At 44.1% G+C, this 25,853-nt stretch overlaps 1 protein-coding gene across 1 annotated transcript in view; it reads left to right on the forward strand.

Moving 5' to 3' along the window:
- CDK7 (cyclin dependent kinase 7) overlaps window positions 1-18,350 on the forward strand; it is a 46,652-nt gene extending 28,302 nt beyond the window's left edge. The window contains exons 11-12 of the mRNA XM_040421372.1: window positions 7,377-7,524; window positions 18,095-18,350. Of these exons, the coding sequence (XP_040277306.1) occupies window positions 7,377-7,524; window positions 18,095-18,123 (177 nt within the window). The 3' untranslated portion in view covers window positions 18,124-18,350. The remainder of the gene's footprint in view (window positions 1-7,376; window positions 7,525-18,094) is intronic.
- Window positions 18,351-25,853: the final 7,503 nt, after the last annotated feature.

The raw sequence follows: 25,853 nt of genomic DNA on the forward strand, positions 1-25,853 counted from the left end.
GATACTGATGACCTATCCTGAGGATAGTATAAAAATCCCAGAAAACCCCTTTAGCAGGGGTCACATTCTGAAAGCTGTTGTTTTTGGTGAGAACTGCCTTAAAGGGGTTGCCCCACAAAAAAATATTCTACAGTTTTCAAACCAGCATCTGGATCTGAATTATTTTGTAATTGCATGTAATGGAAAATGTAGCCTAACTACTGAGTTATTCACAGAAATGTATCTGTATGGCGCCACCTGCTGTCTTCTACTATATTATGTCTGATTTTCATTTTTTACATTCGCTTTAAAAAGCAAACTTTAGCCTTCTAGTGGTGCAGTTTGACTAATATTTTTATATATATATATAAAATATATTACACACTGAACAAAAATATAAACACAACACTTTCGGTTTTGCATGGGCTGAACTCAAAGATCTGAAACATTTTCTACATACACAAAAGACCCATTACTCTCAAATATTGTTCACAAATCTGTCTAAATCTGTGTTAGTGAGCACTTCTCCTTTGCCGAGATAATCCATCCCACCTCACAGGTGTGGCATATCAAGGTGCTGATTAGACAGCATGAATATTGCACAGGTGTGCCTTAGACTGCCCACAATAAAAGGCCACTCTGAAATGTGCAGTTTGATTACACAGCACAATGCCACAGATGTCGCAACGTTTGAGGGAGCGTGCAATTGGCATGCTGACTGCAGGAATGTCTACCAGAGCTGTTGCCCGTGCAATGAATGTTCATTTCTCTACCATAAGCTTTCTCCAAAGGCGTTTCAGAGAATTTGGCAGTACATCCAACCGGCCTGACAACCGCAGACCACGTGTAATCACTCCAGCCGAGGACCTCCACATCCAGCATGTTCACCTCCATGATCATCTGAGACCAGCCACCCGGACAGCTGCAGCAACAATCGGTTTGCATAACCAAAGAATTTCTGCACAAACTGTCAGAAACTGTCTCAGGGAAGCTCATCTGCATGCTCGTCATCCTCATCAGGGTCTGGACCTGACTTCAGTTCCTCGTCGTAACCGACTTGAGTGGCCAAATGCTCACATTCGATGGCGTATGGCACATTGGAGAGGGGTTCTGTTCACGGATGAGTCGCGGTTTTCACTGTTTAGGGCAGATGGCAGACAGCGTGTGTGGCGTCGTGTGGGTGAGCGGTTTGCTGACGTCAGCGTTGTGGATCGAGTGGTCCATGGTGGGGTTATGGTCTGGGCAGGCGTATGTTATGGACAACTAACACAGGTACATTTTATTGATGGCATTTTGAATGCACAGAGATACCGCAACGAGATCCTGAGCCCCATTGTTGTGGCATTCATCCACGACCATCACCTCATGTTGCAGCATGATAATGCACGGCCCCATATTGCAAGGATCTGTAGACAATTCCTGGAAGCTGAAAACATCCCAGTTCTTCCATGGCCAGCATACTCACCGGACATGTCACCCACTGAGCATGTTTGGGATGCTCTGGATCGGCGTATACGACAGCGCGTTCCAGTTCCTGACAATATTCTGCAACTTCGCACAAGAGGAGTGGACCAACATTCCACAGGACTCAACCTGATCAACTCTATGCAACGGAGATGTGTTGCACTGCGTGAGGCAAATGGTGGCCACACCAGATACTGACTGGTTTTCTGCCCCCCCCCCCCCCCAGTAGGGCAAAACTGTACACATTTCAGAGTGTCCTTTTATTGTGGGCAGTCTAAGGCACACCTGTGCAATATTCATACTGTCTAATCAGCACCTTGATATGCCACACCTGTGAGGTGGGATGGATTATCTCTGCAAAGGAGAAGTGCTCACTAACACAGATTTAGACAGATTTGTGAACAATATTTGAGAGTAATGGGTCTTTTGTGTATGTAGAAAATGTTTGAGTTCAACTCATGCAAAATGGGAGCAAATTTTATCCACCAGACCCGCAACGTTTCGATCCGCTTCCTGGGATCTTTCTCAAGCAGTGACGATCCCAGGAAGCGGATCGAAACGTTGCGGGTCTGGTGAATAAAATTTGTTACTATTTTGGAGGTGCCGTGGAATTTTTCTCGCTTATTTTTTGGAGGGGGATCGCCTTCACAGCCGCTGGCACTCCGCCTATACCTGACATACAGCTGTGCTGCCCAATATATATATATATATATATATATATATATATATATATATATATATATATATATATATATATATAATGTGAAAGTCCAGCGGGAGCACCAGCCTGGAAGATGGGTGCAATATCCAAAGGGGGACAACGGCAATCCCCAATAATATAAAAGAGAAAGCAGGACTGCACTCCGGATTGTGATGAAAATCAAAGCAGTTTTATTCACCCATATTATGGCATATCTTGCGACGTTTCAGCTCATACGAGCCTTTCTCAAGCATAGAGACCGTGGAAGTGAACACATATAAAGCGTTACAAAAAGTGTTACACCCATGAGGGTGTGGTTACAATCAGCGTAAATTACAAACATAGGATACAAATATAAGGTGCATATTCATGAAAGTGACTGGTGTCATACGCTCCATATCATCAGGATACAATCCCTTTTATATAGAGCGAAACATATACAAAACTTTTGTTCCAATTAGAATAATATAATAGTGACAACATACTGAATAAGGATCCCAGAAGTGAAACCAGGAAAGCCATGGAGCCCACATATACCGTCACGTTCCCTTGGCGTCTTGTTCTCCTCAATGCGCATGACCAGAATGATGACATCGTGTGAATCACAATATGAGAATAGTGCGCATGCGCTCTGTAAAGTGACAGCTAACAACGCCATCTTTCTTTAGGGAGGATTGCCCTATATCTCCGTTCACATCCATCACATAGATAATAACTGGACCGAGTATGTGCCCCAAAATAGTGACTATAGAACGGGATATATAGAGAGTGTATAACAGACCGCAGCAGGGATCTCCTACAAATACCAGCATTAGGACCGGGATCCCCACCTCTCGGAGGGGACACTAGACCATGGGGCCATGTATGCCGGAGGGGGACATCTCCATGAACCCCGCCGACAGCCGAAACCCACTTGCTGGAAAGAATGCAGTTATAAAGGGGTTATCCCTCACAATTAAAGAGACAGCAGCGCACTAAAACTTAATAGTGTATCTGGAGTGGCGCGTAGAGGATAAGACGCTGTAGTTGGTACTGAGCTGCACCGCTTCCAACAGGCCACAGTCCGGGGATCCAAATTCAACATTGTGAGGATTAAAAACTCTAAAAGGCAAAAAGAAATATAGATAAGTTAGTTTCAAGGTTCATATTCTATTATAGTTATGGTTACATATAGTTCTTTCACAATTCTCCTGCACTATTACATGTGTCGGGAAAGTGAATCATATACATCCATGGAAAACAAGGACAAGCGACACATCAACAGACATCTACCTGAACTCTACATTTAAACCTCTTGGGTGCAAGCTATCCAAATCGTATATCCACCGCAATTCTCTTTTTTTCAACATTGCTAAACGGTCTCCACCTCTCCTAGGAAGCACAACATGATCTAAAATCCAGCATCTCAGATCCCGCTCGGTATGCCCTAGGGATCCAAAGTGTCTGGAAACTGGTAAATCAACACGTTTCTTTCTTATCGAATTCCTATGGTTGTTCAATCTCAGTTTTAATTCTGTGGACGTTTCACCAATATATATTAGGTCACAAGGGCATGCTAGCACATAGATTACATAAGATGATGAGCAATTTAGATGAAATTTGATAGGATATTCCTTATGTGTAGAGGGATGTATAAAAGATCTAGATTTGCATATATAGCGGCAATTAACGCAGTTGAGACACGGATAGCAACCATGTCCCGACTGTGACAATGTTCGCTGTACACTAATTTTCTTGGGGCCTACATCTGCTCTAACTAAATGATCCTTAATGTTTTGACTTTTCCGATATGATAGGAGGGGAAGAGACTTAAGTTCAGGAACATCTTTAATGGACCTACCAAGGATGCTCCAATTATCCTTGAGGATACGTCCCATCTCCACACTACACTCAGAGTATGTGGACATGAAAGGTATCCTATTTTGTGGAGTGGAAAATTTTTTTTTAGTATTATGTAAAATCTCATTTTTTTTGTTTATCTAGCAATCCATGGGGGTAGCCGCGCTTTCTAAATTTACCTGCCATCATTTCTAGTGTACTCACTAACTCAGTCTGGTCTGATACAATACGTTTGGCACGCAGAAATTGTGAGTGCGGGAGATGTTTAACCAAACTACGAGGATGATTGCTCTCATATCGTAGAATTGTATTTCTGTCAGTTGGCTTGACATATAGGCCTGTATTGATTAAACCATCAACCAGTCTGACATTGGTATCAAGAAAGGATAATTCTGTCTTAGAATAAGACACTGTATATTGCAGGTCAGAGTCGATACTGTTGAGATATGTATGAAACTCAACCAATTGTGGCTGAGTGCCTGACCACAGGAGGAAGACGTCATCTATGTACCGCCACCACCCAATAACATATTGAAAGTGGTGGGATACATAGATGAAGTCCTCCTCCATGTGTCGCATATAAATATTTGCGTACGTTGGGGCCACATTGGACCCCATCGCAACGCCACGTTTTTGACTGAAAAAGGTGTCTTGGAAAAGAAAATAATTGTTTTCCAAAATAAGTCTCAGCAGAGTGTTAATAAAACACTTTGATTGTTCTGTAATAGACGAATCATCCAGATATTTATTGACCGCAGAGATGCCCTTCTCGTGCCCTATTGACGTGTATAAAGATACTACGTCAAAGGACACGAGAGTGACAGTCCGCGTGTCAACAACATCAACTGTTTGCAGTTGTTGCAAAAAATGCCCAGTGTCCTGAATATATGACTTTCCAGCTGTCGAGAATTCTCGTAAGATCCTATCAAGGAACATGGCGATTCTGCTAAAAACAGAGTCAGTACCAGATACGATGGGGCGGCCGGGGGGATCCACAAGAGTTTTGTGGACCTTGGGCAGTACATATAGAACCGGAGTAATGGGAGAAGTCACCGTCAAATACTCCCTTAGCCCTTCATCGATGATGCCCCCGGCCACCGCATCGGACAGACTGACTCTGATGATATTCATAATATGAAATTTAGGATCACCCCGTAACACACCATATACGTCCGTATCGCTGAGTTGGCGCTCAATTTCTTTTACATAATTACATGTGTCAAGAACAACCACTCCTCCGCCCTTGTCGGCGGGTTTAATAGTTAGTTGAGGGTTGTTCCTGAGCTGGGATAGTGCCTCAATTTCAGCAGTTGTCAGATTAGGTTTATTTAATCTAGCTATATCACCAACACGGGTTTTCAGCTCTCTGACATCTCTTTTGACTGCAGAAATGTAGGCCTCTATAGCAGGCTCATCCACATAAGGAAAAAAAGTGCTTTTGTTCATTAAACCCAGTTTTTTAAGTGAAAATTCACTTGAATATGTCTGTGTGTCAACAGTACGATCCTTAAAAAAACACTTTCAACTTAATAGAACGAAAAAAATCATTAAGATCCATTTCTAGATCAAACCAGTTTACCTTGGAACTTGGGCAAAATGTAAGCCCTTTGGAAAGGACACTGTGTTGAGCTACAGTCAATTCTACTGAAGATAGATTGAAGACTATTGTCTCTTTCTCTGGGATATTGCTTTCGTCGATTGTAGTCTGGTTCGGTTGTATCGCTGCTTTCCTTTTTGGTCCGTACCTGCGACCTCCTCGCCTGATTCTTGTTCCTTTCTTTTCTTTGTGTCCAGACTGTCCCCTAAAAAAGATTTGTCCTCGTCTGAGGGTAGCTGCATAGATCTTCTCTTTCTCTTGTCACGGTTAAAGCCCATAGATGAAACCTCAGATTGCCATGTGTATATATGTCGCCTCGTTTATAATCGTCTGCATCACGCACCCATTTATTCCTTTTACCTTCCTCCAATTCCATCTGCAACTTGCTAAGTTGGTCTTTTGATCTCATCTTTATATTGCGTAATTTCATCAGCAGATGATTGTGCCTGCAAAGCCCGTTCAACATCCAACAACTCATCCGTGAGTGAAGTAACCTCCAATTGTAGAAACTCAATATTAAGTAAAATATAATCCAATGAATATCTGTTTGATAGTATTTCAAAACGTTTACAAAACAAATCATTGTTGGGAAAAAGATTTGGGCGCAAATTTGAGCGCATTCCTCTAGGGATCTTTTTTTCTTTAAAGTACTGTCCCAGTGTAGCCATGTGTAGTCTCATAGAAATAAGGCGTTTAGAGATAGTTAAATACTTGCGTTTGAGTTCTTTAACAGTAGGCGCCTGCAGAAATGAGGCATCACCCTCGATTCCCCGCATGATGCGGTCGACCTCCTCCACAGTATAAGTGCCGCCATAGGGTGTTTCGGTGTTAGACATATCAAATGCTTTAGGTGTGCTCACTCACGGTGCCGAGTATGTAGAAAAAGAAAGTCCAGCGGGAGCACCAGCCTGGAAGATGGGTGCAATATCCAAAGGGGGACAACGGCAATCCCCAATAATATAAAAGAGAAAGCAGGACTGCACTCCGGATTGTGATGAAAATCAAAGCAGTTTTATTCACCCATATTATGGCAAATCTTGCGACGTTTCAGCTCATACGAGCCTTTCTCAAGCATAGACACAGTGAAAGTGAACACATATAAAGCGTTACAAAAAGTGTTACACCCATGAGGGTGTGGTTACAATCAGCGTAAATTACAAACATAGGATACAAATATAAGGTGCATATTCATGAAAGTGACTGGTGTCATACGCTCCATATCATCAGGATACATACAAGATGGCGTTGTTAGCTGTCACTTTACAGAGCGCATGCGCACTATTCTCATATTGTGATTCACACGATGTCATCATCCTGGTCATGCGCATTGAGGAGAACAAGACGCCAAGGGAACGTGATGGTATATGTGGGCTCCATGGCTTTCCTGGTTTCACTTCTGGGATCCTTATTCAGTATGTTGTCACTATTATATTATTCTAATTGGAACAAAAGTTTTGTATATGTTTCGCTCTATATAAAAGGGATTGTATCCTGATGATATGGAGCGTATGACACCAGTCACTTTCATGAATATGCACCTTATATTTGTATCCTATGTTTGTAATTTAACCTGATTATAACCACACCCTCATGGGTGTAACACTTTTTGTAACGCTTTATGTGTGTTCACTTTCACTGTGTCTATGCTTGAGAAAGGCTCGTATGAGCTAAAACGTCGCAAGATATGCCATAATATGGGTGAATAAAACTGCTTTGATTTTCATCACAATCCGGAGTGCAGTCCTGCTTTCTCTTTTTTATATATATATAAAAATTATTCTTTTTTTTTCGTTTTAGGCATTACGTCGAAAATATTTTAGCAACAGACCTGCACCAACTCCTGGGCACTTATTACCAAGACCCAACTGTTCTGTTGAAGCGCTGAAAGAGCAGCAAAACATAACCCTAGGTATCAAGAGGAAAAGGGCGGAAGGTCCCGAACAAAGTAAGTCACTGACTGATACTGCTGTGATTTATCATACCTGTTAATGGTGTTTTATTGATGATTTACATTAGCTGAGGAAAAGCTTATAGAAAAATTAGAAATTCAGAAATTTTTTGTCGCCTAGCTTTTTAAAGGGATTCGGTCACCAGGTTTGACCCCTGTCAGCTAAACATATGCTGATGTTCAGGGCGTCTTCATGATTCCTAATGTGTGCTTATAAATGTCATCTGTGGGCTTATAATATTACTTACTACTTCCTAGCTGATAATCACTATTGGATCTCCCTTTGACGATTGTTATTGTCATTTTTATTTTATTTCTTTATTATTATTTTCTTTCCTGTTTACAATTTATGTATGACCGAAATGCATATGTTTTTGCTGCATCTTGATGCTTATATGAAGATGAAAAAATTATTTTTCAATAAAGCATTTGAAACATAAATGTCATCTGTGGGCTTATTTAGCTAAAAAACAGCTTTTACTAACCTGTCAGTCAAACAAATAAGGTGCCCAAGGGGATGTGAAGCGATGCCAGGTGCCGGCCGCACCCGCCGCCGTTCGTGCCCAGCGCCGCCTTTCCAGACTTCTGCGCCGCCTCCTAATCCTCTGTGCCGCCTCTCGCTCTCCCTCCCCCTGCTGTAAGATCTCGCGCATACAGGGGTTGAGCGAAGTGCTGGCGCATGCGCACTTCGCTGGAAGAAGCCAAATGGAGAAGTCCGCACGGGCGCATCAGGCAGAGGCCTGTGCGCACGCGCGAGATCTTACAACAGCAGCAGCAGGAGGAGGGAGAGCGAGAGGCGGCACAGAGGATTAGAAGGCGGCGCAGAAGTCCGGAAAGGCGGCGCTGGGCACGAACAGCGGCAGGTGCGGCCGGCACCTTGCATCCATTAACATCCCCTTGGGCACCTTATTTGTTTGACTGGTTAGTAAAAGCTGTTTTTTAGCTAAATAAGCCCACAGAGGACATTTATAAGACCACATTAGGAATCGTGATGAGGCCCTGAACATCAGCATATGTTTAGCTGACAGGGGTGAAACCTGGTGACAGAATCCCTTTAAACTTTATAAACCTTTTTCTTCCTAAGAGCCCATTTAAAAAGTCTCTTGCAGGCAGATTTTTTTTTTTGGGGGGCGAATTGGTCCCCTTATTATTTACAACGGGCTGGAGTCTGCCTCTCATTGTTTTTTTTTTTACCATGGAGGCTGCGCTGCCATTCATGCAACCATTCAATTGAATGGGGCTAAACCATGCGTGTGTCCACATCATTCAAACTGAAGAACTGTGACAAAAACCGCTCTCTCTCTCGACTCCTTTACATGCATGCATGTTTGGCTCAGCTTACCATGTAATACTATTTAATAGGGAGAGGGGAGAAATCTGCTTTCAGACACTTTTGGCGGCTTATCTCCTGGGCAAACAAAAGGATCATCTGTTGGGAACATTAAACTGTTGTCCGAGCCCACCGTTCTCAGCGGGTTCAGCTGACTGTACATGGGGTACGTGGCTCTGTACACACATAATTTGAGCTGCTCTTTTTATGTATATGTTAAAGGGGTTGGCCACTTTCTGGTTACTGTTGACAAATGTGTTTTGTGAGATGGTAATATTGCGCTTACTAATATAACCTTTGCTGAAATTCTGCGCCATTTTCTATATTTTATAAGGTATGCCCCCTTGTCTTTTGTGCTGTCCACATAGAGGTTCTGTCCATAAAATGGCTACTGATGGAGGGTCATGTGACCAGGCAATTCTCCTCCATTCAAACGCTCTGCACCTGCACTAAACTCCCACAGAACAGGTGGAGATGGCAGGTGCAGTGTATTTGAATGGAGGAGACCTCACATGGAGGTGGTTTGCTGGTCACACGGCCCTCTATCAGCATCCATCTTATGGACAGGATCTCCACGTGGACAGCACAAAAGACTTGGCCAACAAGGGGGCATAGAAAATGGTGCAGAATTTCAACAAAGGCTGTATTTGTAAGTGCCATATAATCTCACAAACACACTGATCAACAGTAACCAGAAAGTGGCCAACCACCTTAACCCATAACATGTACTGTGTTATGCGCCCGCGGGTGTATGGAGCGGGACTCTGCAGTGAGCCCGCTCCATAAGCGGCAGGTGCCTGGTGTTTCATACAGCCAGCACACGGCCACACTGACTGGGAGCGGTGATCGCCCACCCCCGTCATTTAACCCTTCAGGTTACCTCTGAGTGAAGGCAGAGGGAAGCGGTTCCTTCTGCCTTCCAATTGGAGCCCCTGCAGTGAAATCAGGGGGGGGGGGGGGGCTGCGATCGTTTGACATGGCAGCCTAGACACTGCTGAAGGGATCCAGCCCTGTCATGGCAATCGCCATATTGAGCTATGCACGAGGCACAGCTCAGAATGCGAGAGTAAAAATCTTTCCATTACGCCCCCATGACAGCACCTGTGAGAGATCCTCCCCCTTCCGGACAGGACAGGAAACAGGAACTTCCCACATCTTTAAATGGGGTTCACCACACTCCATCCTCAGTTTTCTGGGGGGATGGATCTTTCAGGAGGCTGCAGGGCTTCTAGGGTTTATATGCCATACCTATTAGAAGTTCCTGATGGCGTAAGGCTGGGTTCACACGGGCGTTGCGGGAAAATGTGCAGGTGCGTTACGGGAACACCCGCGATTTTTCCGCGCGAGTGCAAAACATTGTAATGCGTTTTGCACTCGCGTGAGAAAAATCACGCATGTTTGGTACCCAAACCCGAATTTCTTCACAGAAGTTCGGGTTTGGGATCAGTGTTCTGTAGATTGTATTATTTTCCCTTATAACATGGTTATAAGGGAAAATAATAGCATTCTGAATACAGAATGCATAATAAAACAGCGCTGGAAGGGTTAAAAAAATAATAATAATTTTTAACTCACCTTAGTCCACTTGATCGCGCAGACCGGCATCTCCTTCTGTCTCCTTTGCTCAACAGGACCTGTGGTGAGCATTTATTACATGAACAGGACCTTTGGTGACGTCACTTCGGTCATCACATGATCCATCACCATGGTAAAAGATCATGTGATGACCAGAGTGACGTCACCAAAGGTCCTGTTCATGTAATGAATGCTCACCACAGGTCCTGTTCAGCAAAGGAGACAGAAGGAGATGCCGGTCTGCGCGATCAAGTGGACTAAGGTGAGTTAAATTTTTATTTATTTATTTTTTTAACCCCTCCAGCGCTGTTTTACTATGCATTCTGTATTCAGAATGTTATTATTTTCCCTTATAACCATGTTATAAGGGAAAATATAATAATGATCGGGTCTCCATCCCGATCGTCTCCTATCAACCGTGCGTGAAAATCGCACCGCATCCGCACTTGCTTGCGGATGCTTGCGATTTTCACGCAACCCCATTCACTTCTATGGGGCCTGCGTTGAGTGAAAAACGCAGAATATAGAGCATGCTGCGATTTTCACGCAACGCACAAGTGATGCGTGAAAATCACCGCTCATCTGAACAGCCCCATTGAAATGAATGGGTCGGGATTCAGTGCGGGTGCAATACGTTCACCTACCACATTGCACCCGCGCGGAAATCTCGGCCGTGTGAACGCAGCCTAAGTCTCCACTAGCAGCCACTGTAAAAGTCTGGTATATTGCGGTCCTCTTTTTTTTTTTTTTTTTATGCCATGGAGGGGGGGGGGGGGGGGGAGATGCCTGGCGGACATCTCGTTAACGTAATACCTGCGGCCGTGTGAAGTTCCGGAGGGAGGAGGAAGGCATCCTCTCCCTGGCTCGTCGGTTCGGCGTGCTCCTGCAGGTCCTGTTTCCGGCACGCCTCCACAGGCGCACCGAAAGTGGCGTGTGTGTTCCACGCGTAACAGGGAAGGGGCTAAAAACATGGCGGGCAGTGCGTGGCCCATGAAAAGAGGACGCCGGGCCAGCCAAGTTGGAAGAAAAGGTGGATACAGCCTGGGCAAGTTCAGCGGACTGCAAGACTTTCCTTCCAGTCCCCCTCCAGTGTATCAGCATCATGCAGGAGGAAGAGGATGCTCAGCAGCGCATGGAGAAACAGGAGCAGCACACAGAAACCGGCATGGTACTCCTGGGAGGGGTAAGAGGAGTTGTAACCCACAGTCTCCCTTTGGGGAGATTCTTTCTTTATAATATTCTCCAGTAATTTGTATGGGCTATGTGTTGATACAGGTTAAAGAGGCCCCCAGGAAGGCTACACACAAGTCAAAAGGGAGAGAATGTGGGATTTGTAATAATGATGTTGAGCCTGTCTTATCCAAAATCCTGCTGTCAACCCTGCCTGGACAAATTGGTAGCGGAAGAATCCCCATCTTTGTTCCAGAATATACAGAATCTGGTCAGGATAGAAGTCCATTCCTCTGTGGAACAGTTTAAAAAATTGCTTCCGGGTTCTTCCAGGCAGAGTAAGGCTCAAGAAAGAGAACTAGACTTCTCAGAATCAGACTCGGAGGGAGTGGTAGAAAGCTCAGATTCCTCTTCTGAGGACCTTACGAGAAGGCCCCGGTTTAAAGTGGAAGATACTGACCTTCTTTTAAAAGCAGTGAGGACCACCATGGAGATAGAGGATGAAAGAGTCAAAGTCCAGACAGGAATTAATGTTTGACAGCCTGAAACCAAGAAAGACCAGAGTATTCCCTGTCCAAGATTGTATTAAGGAGTTGATAAAGAGGGAATGGAACAAACCGGATAAAAAGTTTTTTGTTCCCAGATCGGTTAAAAGGAAGTACCTCTTTAATGATGAGGGTGTCACAGACTGGCAGGAGGTTCCGAGAGTAGATGCTCCAGTGGCGAAAGTTAATAAGAGATCAGCGCTTCCATTTGAAGATCTGGGCTCCCTTAAGAATCCAATGGATGAAAGGGCGGACACTTATCTTACAAAAAATTGCGAAGTATCTACTTTTTCCTTTTAAACCAAATATTGCTACAACTTCAATCAAATTCGGCCAGAACATCTCTTCGGCTCAAGGATTGGAAAGGAGATTCTTCTAAGTCAAAGTTGTGTGCCATTTCTTGCCAAGGAAATTTTTTATTTGGCCCAGTACTGGACGAGATATTAGATAAAGCATCCGATAGGAAAAAGGCATTTGCAGTAACTAGTTTTCCAAAACAGAAAAGACCATTTCGTTTCAAAGACAAAAAGAACGAAGATGGGTTTCAAAAGAAAGGCAGTGATTGGAGGAGGAATAAATCAAAAGGCCTTTTATTCAAGTCCAAGCCCCAACGCTCCGCAACAATGATGCCAGGGCTCAGATGGGGGGTCGTCTGTCTTCTTATTTTCAAGCCTGGCAAAGTATAACATCAAGTACATGGGTAAAGGATATTATAAAAGAAGGCTACCGGCTGGAATTCAAAAGACTCCCACCAAAAAGACAAAAAATTACAGCATTAAATCAGCACTCTCCAAAACAAATGGCATTATTAGGCGAAATAAGAAGCCTCCTAGACAAATCAGTTGTAGTCCCAGTTCCAACAGAAGAAATAGGGATTTTATTCAACGCTTTTTCTAGTCCCTAAACCGAATGGGTCCTATCGGATTATAATAAATCTAAAGGAACTGAATTTATATCCAACATGCCAAAAATTCTGCATGGAATAGAGATCCTCAACAATTCTACATCTGTTTCCCAATTGCATCATGGCGTCAATAGATATCAAGGACGCCTATTACCATGTGCCTATTCACTCCTCGTCTCAAAAATATCTCAGGGTGGCAGTACAGGTGACGGAATCAGTCGTCCATCTTCAGTTCAGGGTTCTTTCCTTTGGGATATCACAGGCACCCAGAATTTAAAAAAAAATTGATGGGGGAAGTGATGGCACAAATAAGACATTATAATTATTCCTTATCTAGACGATCTGCTAGTAGCAGGACAATCTCCAGAATCCCTTTCGGCTCAAGTGCAGGAAGTATTGAAAACTTTAATGAGCTTTGGCTGGATAATAAATTGGAAAAAATCGTGTCTGACGCTGAGTTTCCAATGCACCTTCCAGGGAATTCAACTAGATTCCTTATCCCAAAAGGCATACCTCCTGATGGCGAACCTTCTGTCAATACAACAAAGGATGAGGGAATTCAGCAGGTCCAGAATGACAACTCTAAGGGAGGCCATGTCAATCCTAGGTTCAATGACCTCCTGTATACCGGCAGTAAAATGGGCACAGTTCAGATCCAGAATTCTTCAGATGCATATTCTTTCTCTCTGAGACAAGGACCTAGTTTCTCTAGATCTCAAAGTTCCGCTATCCCTGTCGGTAAGAGACTCCCTGATGTAGTGGACAAGGTCAGCGAACCTAAGTCAAGGTGTAGAATGGATAAAGAACAATCCTCTAATCATCACAACCGATGCCAGCCCTCAAAGTCCTTTTGAACCATTGGGCTCAATCTTTCTGAAGATGCTGTCATACAAGACGGCCTATCTTGTAGCTATTACATCAGCCAGGCGAGTGGGGAAGATTTCGGCCTTATCTGCCTCTCCTCCTTATACCTTCATTTTGGAAGACAGAATTGTGTTGAGACCGGACCCGGCCTTTCTTCCTAAGGTTGTTTCCGATTTCCACCGGTCACAAGAAATCAATTTGCCCTCATTCTGCCAGAATCCCAAAAATGAAGGGAAGGAAAAATTCCATATGCTAGACGTTAGAAGATGCGTGTGTAAATACCTAGACACTACAAAAGAGTAAAGAAAAGCCTCTCCATTATTTGTTCAATTCCAGGACCCCAACAAAGGTCTAAAAGTCACTAGCCGTACGACTACTATGATAATGAGAACTATAAGTCTAGCCTACTCTTCTGCAAATCTTCAGGTGCCCTCAGGGTTCTCGGCCCCCTCTACAAGGGCTATAGCAGCTTCCTAGGCAGAAAAAGGCATGGCCACAATTGACCAAATTTGTAGAGCGGCTACCTGGAGCTCTCCAAGCACGTTTTATAGACATTATAGGTTAGATCCATCTTCTGTTCAGGATTTGACCTTTGAGAGAAAAGTGTTGCAGGCAGTAATTCTCCCCCCACCCCCACCCCCACCCCCCCTAAAGTTATCTAGTCTATTCTGTCACAGGTGCTGTCATGGGGCGTAATGGAAATAGATTTATTACTCTTACCGGTAATCTGTTTTCCATAAGCCCATGTCAGCACCTACTTTATCCCAATATATAGAGATGTATGTCTATCTCTCATTTTAAAGTAGTCTTAAAGAAGAAATATGCGGTCAGTCATATATTTGATACTTTCTTTATGTATAGTATGTTAGTTTATTTTTTGTATTCAGAAATTTAAAGGTCCTAGGAATCTTGTCACAAACTGAGGATGGAGTGTGGTGAACCCTATTTAAAGATCTGGGAAGGGGGAAGATCTCTCAGGTGCTGTCATGGGCTCATAGAAAACAGATTACCGGTAAGAGTAATAAATGTCTTTTTCACCCTAATAGATCTCTATTACCCTCAGTTCAGACCTGAGCGTTTTACAGCGCGTTCCTACGTGCTGTAAAACGCTCAACAAGGAGAAACCAATGCTTCCCTATGGGAATGGTTCTCACCTGGGCGTTTTACAGCGCGTACGATCGCGCTGTAAAACGCCCGACGCTCAAACAAGTACATGAGCGTTTTTTTTGGGCGTTTGTCGCGCGTTCCCGTACATAGACTTTCGGGAACGCGCGACAATGTGTGTTCACTTGTCTCTGTATGTACGGGCGTTTACAAGCGCGCAATCGCGCATACAGAGCGCTCCTTTCAGAACGCTCTGGTGTGAACCCAGCCTTAGGGTGAATAGGAGAGGGAATCAAACGATTCTATGCACTAGGCCCCTAAGGGGTCTAATAGTTATAAAAACCCAATACATTAAAAGTTTAAATCGCTGTCCTTTGCCAATTTTACATATAAAAATGAACAAAAACAATCAGCTCTGTGGACCGAAATATAAGAGTTATGGCTGTCAGAATATAGCAATGCAAAGAAAATGTTTCTTTTTTATTTTTCCAAAGGTTCTTATCTTTTTAAAAAGTAAAAAAAAAAGTTTGGTATCTCTGCATTCGCATTGAGCCGCAGAGTAAGAATGTTGGGTAACTTTTAGTGCATAGTGAAAGCTGTGATTTAAAATAAGCCTTTTATATAGATATGTGAACAGAAAAATAAAAACGTTATGGCTATTGGAAAGTGGGGAGGAAAAATCCAAAATGAAAATAGGCCCATTCTTTAAGGGGTTAAGAAGATTTCAAAGTGTATGCCATTGTAAAAGCATACAGTAACTTGTCACCTATTGACTCCTCCATTTGTAAAAACCTGTTTATACCAGTGTATGCTGTTTATACCAGTGTATGCTGTTTATACCAGTGTATGCTGTTTATACCAGTGTATGCTGTTTATACTAGCAGTGTATAGTTTTTGCTGTGGCCAACTGTATAGAAAAGTGCAGTCTTCACTTTTTTATAAATTTGTTTAAAAAAGGTACGCTGACACATGCCAAAATAATTTTTTGTCCTCCCATTTAAATAAAAGAGCACTATGGACACATTTGACATATAGAAACAGAGGGCTCAAATGCAGTAGTTATTTATTTTGCTCACTTACATAGCGCTACTATATTCCACAGCACTTTACAGACAGTGGCATCGGGCTGTCCCCAATGGGGCTCAAAAAAAATATGTAAGTTCCCTATCAGTATGTCGTTGGTGTGTGTCAGGAAATCCACACAAACACGGGGAGCACTTACAAACTCCATGCAGATGTTGTCCTTGGTCAGATTGGAACCCAGGCCCCTAGCACTGCAAGGCAATGGTGCTAACCACTGAGCCACCGTGCTGCCCTGGTCAGTGTGCACAGACCAGAACATATATCTTTAGGGAAAAAAATATATAGGAAATAAAAAAGGAAAAAAAAATACAAATAGTATATACAGTGGGATGCGAAAGTTTGGGCAACCTTGTTAATCGGCATGATTTTCCTGTAAAAATGTCAGTTAAATATATCATATAGGAGACACACACAGTGATATTTGAGAAGTGAAATGAAGTTTATTGGATTTACAGAAAGTGTGCTATAATTGTTTAAACAAAATTAGGCAGGTGCATACAATTGGGCACTGTTATCATTTTATTGATTCCAAAACCTTTAGAACTAATTATTGGAACTCAAATTGGCTTGGTAAGCTCAGTGACCCCTGACCTACATACACAGGTGAGTATTTAAGGGGGGGTCTCAAAACAACTCTCAAATGACCTGAAGACAAAGATTGTTCACCATCATGGTTTAGGGGAAGGACACAGAAAGCTGTCTCAGAGATTTCAGCTGTCTGTTTCCACAGTTAGGAACATATCGAGGAAATGGAAGACCACAGGCTCAGTTCAAGTTAAGGCTCGAAGTGGCAGACCAAGAAAAAATCTCGGATAGACAGAAGCGACGAATGGGTGAGACAGTCAGAGTCGACCCACAGACCAGCACCAAAGACCTACAACATCATCTTGCTGCAGATGGAGTCACTGTGCATCGTTCAACCATTCGGTGCACTTTGCACAAGGAGATGCTGTATGCGAGAGTGATGCAGAGGAAGCCTTTTCTCCGCCCACAGCACAAAAAGTGCCGCTTGAGGTGGGCTAAAGCACATTTGGACAAGCCAGCTTCATTATGGAATAAGGTGCTGTGGACTGATGAAACTAAAATTGAGTTATTTGGCCATAACAAGGGGCGTTATGCATGGAGGAAAAAACACAGCATTCCAAGAAAAACACCTGCTACCTACAGTAAAATATGGTGGTGGTTCCATCATGCTGTGGGGCTGTGTGGCCAGTGCAGGGACTGGGAATCTTGTCAAAGTTGAGGGACGCATGGATTCCACTCAGTATCAGCAGATTCTGGAGACCAATGTCCAGGAATCGGTGACAAAGCTGAAGCTGCGCCGGGGCTGGATCTTTCAACAAGACAACGACCCTAAACACTGCTCAAAATCCACTAAGGTATTTATGCAGAGGAACAAGTACAACGTTCTGGAATGGCCATCTCAGTCCCCAGACCTGAATATAATTGAAAATCTGTGGTGTGACTTAAAGAGAGCTGTCCATGCTCGGAAGCCATCAAACCTGAATGAGCTAAAGATGTTTTGTAAAGAGGAATGGTCCAAAATACCTTCAACCAGAATCCAGACTCTCATTGGAACCTACAGGAAGCGTTTAGAGGCTGTAATTTCTGCAAAAGGAGGATCTACTAAATATTGATTTCATTTCTTTTTTGTGGTGCCCAAATGTATGCACCTGCCTAATTTTGTTTAAACAATTATAGCACACTTTCTGTAAATCCAATAAACTTAATTTCACTTCTCAAATATCACTGTGTGTGTCTCCTATATGATATATTTAACTGACATTTTTTTATCGTAACAACCAACGATTTATACAGGAAAATCATGACGATTAACAAGGTTGCCCAAACTTTCGCATCCCACTGTATTGAACCAATATATACTATTTGTATTTTTTTTTCATTTTTTTTATTTCCTAATATGCTACTTGAAATATATTATATCATTATGTAATTGATCTTGTAATATTGTTTTTTCTTTTTTTTTCTCAGAGGACATTGTAAAAAAGTTGAACTTCTGACGTCACACAACTTACCGTCATTCCCAAAAAGAATTGCTGCTATTACAGACGACTTCAACAGACTGCTCTGAACATAGTGTCCTCTACTGAACTCCATTAAGATTAACTTTGTAACATATTGTATAATACATAGTTCTTACTACTGTTAATGGTAACAATATATTTTGTTAATATTTTTTAATCCTTAGCCAAACTGTATAAACATCTCAAAAGACTCAAGGATATACATATATTTATTCCTTTTTAAAAGTCAGATGTTTGCTCAGAGCTGCAGTTTACTAAAGTGATCACTGAAATTGATATTGGACATAAATCTGCTGTAGAATACATCCTCTTGATGCCACCCACAACCCTGGAAGATATAGCAGCACAAAGGAAAAAATAATAATGTCCTCCTTTCCTATGAATCTTAGAGTTCATGCACACGACTATATCTATTTTGCGGTCCGCAAAAGAAATGGGTGACATCCGTATTGCATCCATTATTATTATTTTTTTGCCTGCTCACATTGTAACAATGCCTGTCCTTGTCCGCAAAACGGACAAGAATAGGACATGTGCTATTTTTTTATTTTTTATTTTATTTTGCGGAATGGACATACAGAAACGTAATGCACATCGAGTCATTTCTGTTTTTTTTTTGCGAACTAGGGCTGAAACAATTACTCGATTAAATCGACACAAAAAAATCCTCGATGCAAATTTTTTGCATCGAAGATTTGTTTGTGTCATGTGACCATGGTGCGGGAGTGAAGCGCTTGCTATTACTCCCGCTCCGTGGTCTCCCGCGGCGCTTGGAATACTTACCTTTCCAGCAGGCGGCCTCCGGACACTCCACAGTACGTCCATGGTCCCGCGCTGCTCTGACCTCCTGACGTACGCACGCCGTGACCTGACGCACTGTGTGACGTCAGGAGCAGAGCAGCGCAGAACGATGGAGTGTTGGCAGCGCCCCTGCTGGAAAGGTAAGTTGGTGAAACCGAGGGCGCAACTAAGGCCAGGCCCCTGGAGTGCACAGCGTCATAGAAACCAGTGACGCTGTGCAATCCGGGTGTCAGGAGGAGCATGGCAGCAGAGCTGATGGCACTGGGGGATAGTGGAGAGCTGATGGCACTGGGGGATAGTGGAGCTGATCGCACAGTTGGGGACTAATGGCAGGGGTCTGAGTTTTTATAAAGGTAAACAGTATTATTTTTTTCTTATTAGATTACTCGATTAATCGTAAAAAAATAATCGATAGAATACTTGATTACTAAAATAATCGTTTACTGCAGCCCTATTGCGGACCCGTTGAAGTGAATGGTTCCACATACACACTTGTAAAAAAAAAATAATGGAATGGAAACTGAAAGAGGCTCTGTCACCCGGTTCAAGCCTACCCTACCAGGGATATAGCCTGGTAGAGCTGATGACACAGACAAAAAACATACCTTTATTTCTCATATAGTAGGTCCGGTATGGCTGAAAAAGCAACTTTTAGAAATATGCAAATGAGGAATTTGAGCACTCGGAGGTGGGCCTATGCCTGCCGAGCACTGCTTCTGCAATGCCCCTGTTCTTTGCAAATACCGGCCTTCTGCACCTAATCACACCCCCATGTCTAGCGCTTATATCCCGCACCTGCTTCCATAATTGCGCATGCGCACTGGACATACACACAAGCCGGGAAGGAAGGAAAAGATCCAGTGCGCACACACCGGCATGGATGCGAGGACGCAGGCACGGGATATCAGCGCTAGACTGGCGGGTCTAGCGCTGTCAATCAAAGGCCATGGGGGTGTGATTAGGTGCAGAAGGCTGGCATTTGCAAGGAACAGGGGCATTGCAGAAGCAGTGCTCGGAAGGCATAGGCCCACCTCCGAGTGCTCGAATTCCTCATTTGCATATTTTTAAAAGTTGCCTTTTCAGCCATACCAGACCTACTACATGAGAAATAAAGGTATGTTTTTTTGTCTGTGTCATCAGCCCTACCAGGCTATATGCCTGGTAGTGTAGGCTTGAACCGGGTGACAGAGCCTCATATTGCTATCAAAAGTGCAAAGGATATATAGAATTTTGTCTCAGGTGATCAGCCATTTACACCCTCCTTCTCTTGTGACCCCCTGAAACAGCCGGTCAGCGAGGGTGCCAGGAGTCATCAGTATCTGATATGTGGGGGTCTGACTCCCATCATCCACCCCAGCCAGCATTGTGATGTTGCATAATGCACCAAGATAGAAATGTCAGATTGGTGCAAAACTGGGCATGCAGATATGTAACTGATTACGGGTGTGATTAGACACTGGGTCTTGCCACAAGAGGGCGTAAGAGTGCTCACTCACTACCCTATAAAAAGGCTACATTTGGACAGTGTACCTCTGGGTGAGAGATCGTTGACTGCTAAACATGCCTTTACGATGCACTCATACATTTAGGTCAGTTGAAAGACTTTGAGAGGAGGAGCATCATTGGACTGCGAGAACCAGGATTGTCGTTTCAACAAATTTCCTGCCATCTAGGCCGTTGTGACCCAGTAGGAAGGATTGTTTGACATTCTGACATAGGCCGCATAAGCATGGAGATTTATGATGGCAGATGCAATTGTGTAGGTCCTGTTATTTCCAGACATATCACTGACCCGCCGTTTGCTCTTTTCATATGCTGTATTAGGGAATATGGAGGTTATTGGAGGAGGTTCAGCTAGAGTCAAGAGCAGCAGCAAAAATGCCAACTGTTAGGGCTCGCTCACACGACCATGTGCTGCCCGTGCCGTGGACCGCAAATTGCAGTCTGCAACGCACGGTCACTGACCGTGGGGCAGCCGCAAGCGCATCGCAGACCCATTCACCTGAATGGGTCCGCGATCCGTCCGTTCCGCAAAAAGATAGAGTAAGTTCTATCTTTTTGCGATTGTGGAAGCACGGAACACCACAGAAGCACTCCCTAGTGCTTCCGTGGGGTTCTGTTCCGTACTTCCGTTCCGCATCCCTGGATTTGCAGACCCATTCAAGTCAATGGGTCTGCATCCGTGATTCAGAATGCACACCGAAGGATTCCCGTGTATTGTGGATCCGCATATGCGGTCCGTAATACGGCAACCAGGACAACCTACGGTCGTGTGAATGAGCCCTTACTCTGGACCCTTCTAAATCATTTTTAAGGGCTCCTCTGCACACAGCTTTGGGCCAAAAAAGGCCTAAAAATGCCTGACTTGATCAGCATCTTTTAAGAAGTTTTTGAAGTATTTTTCACCTGGTGTCGTTAATGTTTTTATTTTGAAATTTCCCTCCCTCCCTCCCTCCAAGGACGCCCTATAGGAGAATATGAGGGGAAAAACTGCCAAACTCAAAGCAAGCTGCAATTTGAAAAACATCACCATTGATATGGATAATTTGGTTGGACTTTGCGCACAAATCTCCGGGGCACTAAAAGGTACACTTCAGTATTAAAGTGCGCCCAGCACAACCAATTCCGTAGCTATTATTCAGTTCTTTCTGAATAAGGGATGAAGTACTTCTTTAGCCCAGGAAGAGCCGGACGCAAAGCTGGTTCAAGCTGGAGTCAGGGTAAAAAACCCTTCAATAGACCCCAGACTCCTTCTTCAATAGACCCCAGACTCCTTCTTCATTAAGGCATAGAACGACGCCAAGTTGGAGATGGCTTTACAACTTCAGCCAGTCAGCCAGAAAGTGCAGGTACATATCAAAAGGACAGGGCCGCCGAACTGTGCAAGGAAGTAGTGTCCATTGTCTGATCAGCCAGGTGGCTGCCCATCCCCCATACCTGTCAGCATGGACCCCATTCAATATTGCTCAGAGTGACTAGTATCTAGTGAAGATCATTCTACTGGTTCTTATAGGTTTGAGATTATCTGCGAGGCATTGCTACGGCTATTGTCAGTATACGGTACGAGTATACCGACAAGGCAGATATGTATCCAGAAAGGGATAGTGAAGCTGCAGCAGAGGTATAATATGTATCTCTCATTATGCAGACTTCACTTCTCTAATGTGCATAGACATTTGAAGGCAAGAAGCCCAGCGCATTGCACTTGGTGCTCAAAACGCGCTAACATGTCTCATACTGACGGTTTTACGCTGTCCAGATTTAACCCAAGTACCCTCTGCTAGAGCGTTCCTCGGTTAAATCCGACACAGGGAGACAGATGACAATCTATAAAACACACACACACATCCTAAGATAAAATGTCCGCAAAATTCCATACAATAAAATTTCCACAACACCATTGACACAAAAATGCACCTAAAAGTTGAAAAAAATGCCAGTACAAAAAAGTTTTGTCATGTGTTTTAATATTTTCCATAGACTTCCATGCTATATTTTGTACTGCCATTTTGTGCCTAGAAAAACGCGGCAAAACCCTTAAAAAACAGTTGGAAAAAAACCTGTGTGTGACATCACCAGATTGGCTTGTAAGTTGTCACGAGCAAAGTAATATTACCCCCTAAAGTAGTAAATCACCCGTCTTAAAATGTAATCTGTGTCTATTCATATTCTGTTTCTGGGGAAGCACATAAGGAAGCTCTACAGGCAGCTGTATCACTTTCCAAAGAGTTCCCCCTTTTTTTTTTTTTTTTAAACAATTTTGCAGAACTAAAAGAATTGTATTAAAAAGGGTTGTCCGGGCTACAGATATTGATGACCTGTCCTGAGGATAGGTTATCAATATCAGATCAGTGCGGGGGGGGGGGGGGGGGTCTAACTCCCGAAACTATTCATATAATGTGTAGCCGTCATGCCAGGGTACTGCACCTTAGTTTCCATTCGTGATCTGAGCTGCAGTATGCCAGCGCTGGAAACTACAGTGTAAGGAACCTTCTACTTCTGTTCCATACACTATCGTTTCTGGTGCTGTGGCTGGCCGAAACAGCTGATTAGTGGGGGATTTGGACCCCCTCGATCTGCTATTAATGACCTATCCTGAGGATAAGGTCATCCATATCTGTAAACTGGAAACCCACTTTAAAGGAAACCTGTCATCACCTTTATGCTGCCCATACTAACTGCCGCATAAAGTAGAGATAGGTAAATTGTTTTCAGCGGTCTGTCATTTAACCACCTCCGGACCGCTGTACGCACAGACGCGTCCTGGAGGTGGTTGATTCATTCCTCCTGGACGCGCCGGCGCGTCCTCTCGCGAGACGCGAGATTTCCTGTGAACGCGCGCACACAGGCGCGCGCGCTCACAGGAACGGAAGGTAAGAGAGTTGATCTCCAGCCTGCCAGCGGCGATCGTTCGCTGGCAGGCTGGAGATGTGTTTTTTTTTAACCCCTAACAGGTATATTAGACGCTGTTTTGATAACAGCGTCTAATATACCTGCTACCTGGTCCTCTGGTGGTCCCATTTGTTTGGATCGACCACCAGAGGACACAGGTAGCTCAGTAAAGTCCCCCCAAGCACCACTACACTACACTACACCCCCCCCCCCCCCGTCACTTATTAACCCCTTATTAGCCCCTGATCACCCCTAATCACCCCTGATCACCCCATATAGACTCCCTGATCACCCCCCTGTCATTGATTACCCCCCTGTCATTGATCAACCCCCTGTAAAGCTCCATTCAGATGTCCGCATGATTTTTACGGATCCACTGATAGATGGATCGGCTCCGCAAAACGCATCCGGACGTCTGAATGAAGCCTTACAGGGGCATGATCAATGACTGTGGTTATCACCCCATATAGACTCCCTGATCACCCCCCTGTCATTGATCACCCCCCCTGTCATTGATTACCCCCCTGTAAAGCTCCATTCAGACATCGCATGATTTTTACGGATCCACTGATAGAAGGATCGATCCGCAAAACGCATCGGACGTCTGAATGAAGCCTTACAGGGGCATGATCAATGACTGTGGTGATCACCCCATATAGACTCCCTGATCACCCCCCTGTAAAGCTCCATTCAGATGTCCGCATGATTTTTACGGATCCACTGATAGATGGATCGGATCCGCAAAACGCATCCGGACGTCTGAATGAACCCCCCCCCCCCCCCCCCCCCCCCCCCCCCCCCCCCCCCCCCCCCCCCCCCCCCCCCCCCCCCCCCCCCCCCCCCCCCCCCCCCCCCCCCACGGGCATGATCAATGACTGTGGTTATCACCCCATATAGACTCCCTGATCCCCCTGTCATTGATCACCCCCCTGTCATTGATTACCCCCCTGTAAAGCTCCATTCAGACATCCGCATGATTTTTACGGATCCACTGATAGATGGATCGGATCCGCAAAACGCATCCGGACGTCTGAATGAAGCCTTACAGGGGCATGATCAATGACTGTGGTGATCACCCCATATAGACTCCCTGATCACCCCCCTGTAAAGCTCCATTCAGATGTCCGCATGATTTTTACGGATCACTGATAGATGGATCGGATCCGCAAAACGCCTTCGGACGTCTGATGAAGCCCTTACAGGGGCATGATCATGACTGTGGTTATCACCCATATAGACTCCCTGATCACCCCCCTGTCATTGATTACCCCCCTGTAAAGCTCCATTCAGACGTCCGCATGATTTTTACGGATCCACTGATAGATGGATCGGATCCGCAAAACGCATCCGGACGTCTGAATGAAGCCTTACAGGGGCATGATCAATGACTGTGGTGATCACCCCATATAGACTCCCTGATCCACCCCCCTGTCATTGATCACCACCCCTGTCATTGATCACCCCCCTGTCATTGATCACCCCCCTGTCATTGATCACCCCCCTGTAAGGCTCCATTCAGACATTTTTTTTGGCCCAAGTTAGCGGAATTATTATTTTTTTTCTTACAAAGTCTCATATTCCACTAACTTGTGACAAAAAATAAAATCTCACATGAACTCACCATACCCCTCACGGAATCCAAATGCGTAAAATTTTTTAGACATTTATATTCCAGACTTCTTCTCACGCTTTAGGGCCCCTAGAATGCCAGGGCAGTATAAATACCCCACATGTGACCCCATTTCGGAAAGAAGACACCCCCAGGTATTCCGTGAGGGGCATATTGAGTCATGAAAGATTGAAATTTTTGTCCCAAGTTAGCGGAACGGGAGACTTTGTGAGAAAAAAATAAAAAATATCAATTTCCGCTAACTTGTGCCAAAAAAAAAAAATTTCTATGAACTCGCCATGCCCTCATTGAATACCTTGGGGTGTCTTCTTTCCAAAATGGGGTCACATGTGGGGTATTTATACTGCCCTGGCATTCTAGGGGCCCCAAAGCGTGAGAAGAAGTCTGGTATCCAAATGTCTAAAAATGCCCTCCTAAAAGGAATTTGGGCCCCTTTGCGCATCTAGGCTGCAAAAAAGTGTCACACATCTGGTATCGCCGTACTCAGGAGAAGTTGGGGAATGTGTTTTGGGTGTCTTTTTACATATACCCATGCTGGGTGAGATAAATATCTTGGTCAAATGCCAACTTTGTATAAAAAAATGGGAAAAAGTTGTCTTTTGCCAAGATATTTCTCTCTCACCCAGCATGGGTATATGTAAAAAGACACCCCAAAACACATTCCCCAACTTCTCCCGAGTACGGAGATACCAGATGTTGACACTTTTTTGCAGCCTAGGTGGCAAAGGGGCCCATATTCCAAAGAGCAACCTTTCGGATTTCACTGGTCATTTACCTACTTACCACACATTAGGGCCCCTGGAAAATGCCAGGGCAGTATAACTACCCCACAAGTGACCCCATTTTGGAAAGAAGACACCCCCAAGGTATTCCGGTGAGGGGC

Source organism: Bufo bufo, chromosome 2 (genome assembly GCF_905171765.1).
Source record: "Bufo bufo chromosome 2, aBufBuf1.1, whole genome shotgun sequence".
Taxonomy (NCBI): Eukaryota; Metazoa; Chordata; class Amphibia; order Anura; family Bufonidae; genus Bufo; species Bufo bufo.